General features: G+C 39.5%; 3 protein-coding genes across 3 annotated transcripts; all 3 read left to right on the forward strand.

Annotated features, from left to right (window-relative positions):
- Positions 1-320: 320 nt before the first annotated feature.
- Positions 321-1,378, forward strand: LOC128259114 (uncharacterized). The gene has a single exon (XM_052991301.1). The coding sequence runs from the start codon at positions 492-494 to the stop codon at positions 1,245-1,247; it is 756 nt and encodes a 251-aa protein (XP_052847261.1). The 5' UTR covers positions 321-491; the 3' UTR covers positions 1,248-1,378.
- A 456-nt stretch (positions 1,379-1,834) lies between these two features.
- Positions 1,835-4,691, forward strand: LOC128259149 (uncharacterized). The gene is made up of 3 exons (XM_052991347.1): positions 1,835-3,043; positions 3,702-4,097; positions 4,553-4,691. The coding sequence occupies exons 1-3, from the start codon at positions 2,041-2,043 to the stop codon at positions 4,618-4,620; spliced, it is 1,467 nt and encodes a 488-aa protein (XP_052847307.1). The 5' UTR covers positions 1,835-2,040; the 3' UTR covers positions 4,621-4,691.
- On the forward strand, positions 4,670-7,205 carry LOC128259152 (uncharacterized). The gene is made up of 3 exons (XM_052991349.1): positions 4,670-4,811; positions 4,916-5,556; positions 6,567-7,205. Exons 1-3 carry the CDS (start codon positions 4,712-4,714, stop codon positions 6,813-6,815), a joined length of 990 nt encoding a protein of 329 aa, XP_052847309.1. The 5' UTR covers positions 4,670-4,711; the 3' UTR covers positions 6,816-7,205.
- Positions 7,206-7,556: the final 351 nt, after the last annotated feature.

Raw genomic sequence — 7,556 nt, forward strand, 5'->3', positions numbered from 1 at the left:
TTTAATTTAAACGCGCCTTCAATAATAAAGGTTAAACATAGATATTATTTTATTTATATTTTAATTTATTTCTCAAAATATAGGTGCTATAAAAGACTTTTAAAATAATAGCCATAACTGAAATTTATAAAATTACTTTTAAAATAACAATCAGTGACTTTAATTTTATGCTTTATATTGTAAGGACTTCTTAATAATATTCTATAGTATTTCTTAACATATCAAGTTACAGTTTTTAGAAATCAAGTCAAGATACCAGGCAGTCTTTGAACATAAATTCATATCGGTCATTTCGAAAACCACAGTCTTTCTGTTTAGGCGCGCAATTAAAATCTGAAAAAAATTTTTTTTTGCTCTCAAAATTTTGTTGTTATTGTATAGGGTTTCAAAATTCATATTTATTTCATATATATAAAAAAAAACAAAAAAAATCCTTTGTGGTGTAGATTTTTAAGTGTAAACTTTTAAGTTTTTAAGGTTTTTAAAGTGAAATGGACGCAGCGGATAGGTCTTCGAAACTTGCAGACAACTTCCTGTACATGTTGGAGTTTGTGGTGGATGACCTGCTGATTACGCGCCCGAATTTTTGTGCCCCTGAGGAATATCCCACCTGCACGGAGATCACCTTTCGGTCGATTTTCTTGAACATCCGTGATCGGGAGAATGGCACCTGTGTTAGTCCCTGTTCACCCAAGACCGGGAAGTGCGTCCTGTTCAACCTGGATACCCCGCTTACGGACGAGGATGTGATGCATATACATGTGTACAAGAAACGCACGGAGAGCTGCAAGTTCTTGCTCGGATTGACGGAGCTGCCGATGAAGCCGATCTTCGACAGGGTGAAGCAGCAATTCGATTCGATAAACACAAACTGGGAGGAGAACGTGATGACGCACGTTTCGCGATTGCCCAGGATCAGGGGTCCCTGCAAGAAGACCAACAATTGTGACTGCTATGAGAGGAATAAGGCGCGCCTGGAGAGTTGGTGTCCCACATCGGAGATAACCAAGCGAATGCTGCCCCTCTTCAATCTCTGCAAGATGCAAACGGGAAACATAGTCCTGCTCTTAAGATTGGTGTGCAATGGTCCCTCAGTGGTCTCCTCGTTTCCCGTGGTTTCCATTCCCAAATGCAAGGACCCCTGCTGCTCTTCGTGCTGTCGCTGCACAGAAACATGGCCTGCTCCTTGTTCATCGACCATTGATCCCTGTGATCCTTGCAAATCCGTGATCACTAAGAAGAAGTAAGCAGGAGCAACTGCTGCAAGGATTTAAGTGTTGACAAGGCTACGCCGCTGATTGCCTACTATTAATTGCTATAGTAGATCAATTAAATTTTATAACCATAAATAAAGTATTTTACACTCTTCTTACATCAATTGAAGTCTTTTAATAGCTTGTGGAAGGTCAACTACTATAAAGAAAGGAATGTAATAAAATGTTAATAGTAGTCCGTTGTTCTGGATTTAAATATTTTTATTAGACTTCTTCCAAACCTAAGGCAAGACCGTATAAATGTAGCCTACGACTTTATAAAGTAATTTGAGGAAATAGGTATTTTGGTAATTTCCATCCATAATGTTTTTAACAGACAAAAACAAATATCAACTATTTAGAAAAGTTACAAATCACAATACAAGAAAAACTATTAGCATATAGTATCTTTTCTTGTTTCAAATGCTTAAAATTAGATCAAAATGTGATGTCTTAATTTTTAACTAACAAAACCAATTTAAATATTCGCTAAAAATAGAAATCTAATTTTTATTATAATTCTGGTTAGTCGTTTTGAAAATATGTCCAAAATTCCTAATCAATCCCCTAGTAGTCCTTGAAACTCCAATCGTACCATCAGTTCGAACACCACAGTCTCCCTGTCTGGACACCAATTCAAAATCTAAATCAAAATTTTAAATTATTTCTCAAAATTTTAAAAGTGCGTGTGTTTGGGCGAGGAAATTATAAATTTTGCAAAAACCAAAAGCTAGCGGAAATTTTCTTTTGGCATCGGTGCTAAAGTTATAGTTTCTTATTCGGCATAATGTCTGAGAAAATGGAGAAGTCGGAGAAGCCACCAAAAATTGCAGGAAACTTTCTGTACATGTTTGAGTTTGTGGTGGACGACCTGCTGATCACGCGACAGAATATGTGTGCGCCGGAGGAGTATCCCACCTGCACGGAGATCACGTTCCGCTCGTCCGTCTACGTGAATCTCTGCGATCGCGAGGTGGGCACCTGCGCTAACCCCTGTTCGCCCAAGTGCGGAAAGTGTGCCCTGTTCACGCTGGACTCCCCGATCACGGACAAGGATGTGCTGCAGGTGCATGTGTACAAGAAACGCACGGAGAGCTGCAAGTTTCTGATAGGAGTGTCGGAGCTGAAGGTGAAGCCAATCTTCGATAGAGTAAAGGAGTCCTTCGACATTGAGAATCCCGAGTGGGAGGGGGCCATGCTGGGTCACATTGCCCAGTTGCCTAAGCTGAAGGGTCCCAATAGCAAGGGTCTGCTGGACAACTGTGCCTGCTACGAGAAGCTAAACGAACGCCATGAGCAGTGGTGTCCCACTTCGGAGCTATCAAAGCGATTGCTGCCCCTGTTCAATCTCTGCAAGATGCAGACTGGCAACATAGTGCTGATCCTGAGACTGGTCTGCAATGGTCCGGCCATAGTGTCCACCTTTCCCTTCAGCAAGGTCTGCTCCCGCAATCCCAAATGCCCGGAGCCCTGCTGTGGACCCTGTGGTCCCTGCCCACCGCCTCCTGGCTGCGGTGCCAGCCCATGTCCTGCTCCCTGTCCACCGCCATCCTGTGATCCCTGTGATCCTTGTGGTCCTAGCTGCGGTGCCGGGGGAACTGCCACCGGTGGACCCATGGAGAAGAACAAGTGCTGCAAGGGTCCGTGTGCCCAGCCCCCTTGTCGTCGCTGCACAATGGTGGACCCATGTGCCAAGCGCATCGAGCCGCCGGCCAAGTGCCTGCGATACTACTCCTGCAACCTGAACAAGCTGTGTCCCTGCGATTACTGTGAGGACGAGTTCGACAGAGGTGAGTCACCATACTAAAAGGCCATTAATAATCAAATAAAATTGCAAAGTCAGGACATCAAAATTTAATTTATTTATATAAAGTATTTAATTTCAATTAAATTAAAAGTACTAGTTAATAAATAGGTAAATTTCAATGTGTTTATTTAACTCTACAAATACAGACCATTTTTATTGTTTTGTTATCCATGTTAAATTTAAAATAATGTTCATTTATGTATCTTAATTTTTATCTTAAAAGACGTATGTAAAAATGTGTAATTTAAGGACTAGTTTTACGAATTACATTTTAAATAAATGGCTTGTAATGTTTAAAAAAAAGGATATCCTGAATATTTTTGCAGTTCAATTTAATTTTAATTACAAATTATCCAAGTAACAAAAATAATGGTTTGGTTTCCAAATACCTAAAGATATATCAACAAAATGTTACTACTAAATAAATAGGAGAATGTACAATTTAAGTCCGTGTTTAACAAAGACTAATCTATTAAAATTATTTAACTCTACAAGCACAGACTTATATTGTCATTTGTGAGATGGTGAATGATGTACCCAATACCACAAGATATTTGACTACTATTTAAAAATGTTGTTTCATAAATTATATTGTCAAAAATGTATGTGAAAATGTGCAAATCGAATCCTTGTTTTCCCAGAATGTCCCACTGTGCCCACAAGGCGCTGCAACATGTCGCCCATCGAACAAAAGCTGCAGAAATGCGGTCCCTGTGGGGGCATTCCACCATATCCCCGCTTTGTCCAGGAGAAATTGGAGGCGGAACTCTTGAACAAGCCGAACAAGGATCCCAAGAAGGACATGGATGGCAAAAAGGATAAGGATGGTAAGGACAAGGACGGCAAAGGCAAGAAGAAGCGACAGGCAGGTGGTGCCCTTAACTGCGTGGGCGACCACAATAGTCCTTCTGCCCTTTACGAAGAATGCGATCCTGTCTGCAATGGTGTCCTCCAGGCCACCAGAAAAATGAGGTACAAGGAGCCGATTGTCGAGTGCAACAGGCGCGAGGAAGAGTACAACATGGCCTGCGATGAAGGTGAGTCAGAAATTTCCAAAATTTGGACCATCCTATTAAGTCGATCTTATATCGTTACATTTTTATCGGGAATCTGCCAATTGAATTTTTTATTCGAAAATGATATATTTTATAATAAAATTTCCCTAATTTTGTTTTCAAGTAACAAAAGAATATTTAGTAGGCCTTGAAATAAACACAACTAATTTATTCCAAAACTTATCTGAACACTTTTAGTAACACCAAGTAGACGGGGGTAAACGATCATTACTCGGTTGGCATTCCCTTTTATAATTCATACGGGAAATGTTGTCTACCGCACAAAATAAACAAAAATTAAATTATTTCGTTATCGTTACGCGAGCTTTGGATGGACTTTGAAAACTAAACAAAACAAAAGAGTAGTACGCGTAGTTCTATTAACCACTATTATTATAAAGCGGTTTCAATAAATCGGAATTTCTTTTCTATTGCAGCGCGAAAACGGGCTGTGCGGAAATTGCGCCATTTGTTGTTGAAGTACAATATCAAAATTGAGAATTAAAGGCCTTTCGAATACAACGCAACTCTTAAGACATCTGCAGAAGTACCCAGTGAATAGTTATATATATAAATACAGTAGTTAATCACACAACATGGCTAAAAAGAAGGGGCGGAAGGGAAAGAAGGGCAAGAAGACCAAGGTCGACTGCAAGTTCAAGATCTTGGATGAGATGCTCAAGCCAATGAATGAGCGTAAGTATATGTATATTAATTATAATAGATATTTATATCAAATATTTACAAATTTTAAGCGACACCAATGAGTAATCCTTCCTAATCTGTTGCATAACCCACAGCTGTTGATGATTGCGATGGCTGTTGCCAATGCGCCTGCGATTGCGACTGCAGTCCGGAGATAGCTCCTTGTTTTATCCAACCCACAAGGCGGGATCCGGGTCCGGAGGCCTACGATGAGTTCGAGGCCTGCTTAAATGGCAGTGGATTGACTATAAGAGTCCTGAAGAACACCCATAAGGTGGAGAGCGTCCAGGACGGAAATGAAGGCAATCTTGGTGCGGATGATGATCCCTGCTATCGCCAGGATCCCAACGATTGCGAACCGAAGCAGGAGTCCTGCCTGCACGAGATGATGCAGCGCAGCGCCTTTGCCAGGAACCACATTAAGCGCAGAACCGGGGGCAGGATCATCAATCACCCGAACATTCCGAAGGTGCGGGCCAACATCAAGTACTCGGGCAACGATGCCTGCGAGACGGACAACTACTACGTGCCCTTCTCGAAGATCAAGGAGGCCTGTGACCTCCAGGAGGCCAAGGTCGACTGTTATCGCCAGCGGCTGTGCGGCGGAACCGATCGCATTGTGCCCGCCCAGTGCCCCGCCCAGAATCAGCGATCCTGCTGCATGCAGGTCGAGGGCAAGGACATCATGCAGACCATGAAGGGGGTCAATCTGGACACCAGGCGCAAGGGCATAGAGGTGAGTTTCAGTTTAAAAACTTTGGAATGTCAGGAACGACTTTCAATACATTTTATGTTGCTAAAATATTTTAATGATATATTTGATTTATTTAAGTTGAAAAATTTTCTTTAACCATCATATTTATAGAGTTTGTTTAAGATTATAGTTTTGTTTTAAAAATGTTCTGTTATTCAAATACTTTTTAGGTTGTGTATAAAATTACAAATTTTGGTTTTGATAAGCCGCATAAATATATAATACTTATAAAAAGTTCTTAAAATTTCAGTTACTTTAACAACTTAATTCTTACTAGAAAATTGTACATGGCAAACAAAATTAATTTTTCCATCAATTTTAATTTTTAATTTAATCAACAACTTGCCTTTATTTTGTTTGATATTTATTTCTATATTGAAAAACTAGTATGCATTTAATAAAAGTAGTTATTGGCCCGCAAAAAAACCATATTTCAAGAATGTTTAATCTTAAATCACTGTAATCACTGATCGCCTCCGCATTCCTTTTTTTGGGATCGCTGGTTACGTGTGCGAATGCGGAATGTGTGATCGCTTTCAGGCCGTGACTTGGCCCCTCTAAATGCCGATGCAGGTGGTGCAACTTCTGCAACTTCTGCAGCTTCGGGAAGTCGGTGGAAGGCTTTCAATTGCCTCAATTGTGGGGCAGTTGCATAACATCTGCCAGCTCCAAATGTGGAGCACTCTTTTTCGTTTTGCGGTGGTAAATCCGCTTCAGCTTTCCATGTGTTTTTATTTATGGTAATCGCATAAGAGATGTAATAGATGTTTTAACCACCTACTTGCAAATTAGGTTTTTTTTTGTTCCCTGATCAAACAAGTGCCGTTGCATTATCCCACGAGTCAACTTTCTTTTTCTCTGTCACATAAAATTGATTTCATTTAATGATTTTGCGAAGGTCATTCGTGAGATTGTTTTGATTATTAGCGATTTTTTAATTTCTACTAATTATAGACTATTTAAAATCAACTTGTTATTCATTTTTCATTTAGGTATGCTACAAAACTTGCGAAGAGACGGATAGCGATGTGTTCCTGGTGAAACTGGGGAGTAAGGCCAAATCGCAACACAAGAAGAACACCATTGAGATCGAGTTAAGGACTCCCAAACAACCCGTAACCTTGCCGGTTAGTAAAGTCACTACGGAAACCTATGTTTCCGAGGAAATGCTCGCTGGGGGCAAGAAGAAGAAAAAGGGCAAAAAGGGTAAAGGTAAAAAGGGCAAGGCCAAGAAGAAGTAGATGATCCTTAGGCGAATTCTTAAACATCAATGATTATAAGAAGAATTCAAAACAAGCAACGATCACAAAGATATTCCTTAGTCATCAAATATCTTAAAACTTATTCATAACCATCAACGATCATAAGGCGAATTCTTAACCATCAACGATCTAAAGCGAACTATAAACCATCAACGATACTAAGCAGAATCCTAAATCATCAATCAACGATTTTAAAGTAAATCCCAATCCATCAACCATCCAAACCCGATTTTTACACTAGAATCCGGACATGTTGCACACCATTCTTGAACCCATCCACTGGCTTTTTCATATAGTAACCATTTCATATCAAGTAAATGTAAAGTTTGGAATCCGCGAAACAAAAAGCTAAAATTCAAAATTATAAAATGGAAATATTTTTATTATTGGAGTGTCCAAACCGCATGTGAAGATTTGTAAGTCTGTCAGAAATTAAGCTCCCTGAAAAGGATTAAGTTACACAGACCCTTGGTTATTTATAAAACAAAAAGGAAAACTGACTTCAATACCCTGCTGGAAAATTTATAATAAAAAATTTCGTCGCGAATACCAAAATATATTTGTGTTTTATTTTATACAAGAATTGTATTTTTGGCATATTTATAACCAGTGTATACCCCCTACTGAGCTGAAAAGAAATCTAAAATTGGCTTATGTTATAATGCATGACAGATTTATGGTTTAAATTAATTTTGTTGTTATCGACTTAGAAACGGAAAT

Source organism: Drosophila gunungcola, assembly GCF_025200985.1.
Source record: "Drosophila gunungcola strain Sukarami chromosome 3L unlocalized genomic scaffold, Dgunungcola_SK_2 000005F, whole genome shotgun sequence".
NCBI classification, from domain to species: Eukaryota; Metazoa; Arthropoda; class Insecta; order Diptera; family Drosophilidae; genus Drosophila; species Drosophila gunungcola.

Excerpts from the sequence above, each read along its gene's own strand:
- LOC128259114 (XM_052991301.1), top strand. The coding sequence starts at position 492 with ATGGACGCAGCGGATAGGTCTTCGAAACTTGCAGACAACTTCCTGTAC.
- LOC128259149 (XM_052991347.1), top strand. The coding sequence starts at position 2,041 with ATGTCTGAGAAAATGGAGAAGTCGGAGAAGCCACCAAAAATTGCAGGA. Across the intron at positions 3,044-3,701 it reads TGAGGACGAGTTCGACAGAG|AATGTCCCACTGTGCCCACA; the intron begins GTGAGTCACCAT and ends TTGTTTTCCCAG. Across the intron at positions 4,098-4,552 it reads CAACATGGCCTGCGATGAAG|CGCGAAAACGGGCTGTGCGG; the intron begins GTGAGTCAGAAA and ends TTTCTATTGCAG.
- LOC128259152 (XM_052991349.1), top strand. The coding sequence starts at position 4,712 with ATGGCTAAAAAGAAGGGGCGGAAGGGAAAGAAGGGCAAGAAGACCAAG. Across the intron at positions 4,812-4,915 it reads GCTCAAGCCAATGAATGAGC|CTGTTGATGATTGCGATGGC; the intron begins GTAAGTATATGT and ends CATAACCCACAG. Across the intron at positions 5,557-6,566 it reads CCAGGCGCAAGGGCATAGAG|GTATGCTACAAAACTTGCGA; the intron begins GTGAGTTTCAGT and ends TTTTTCATTTAG.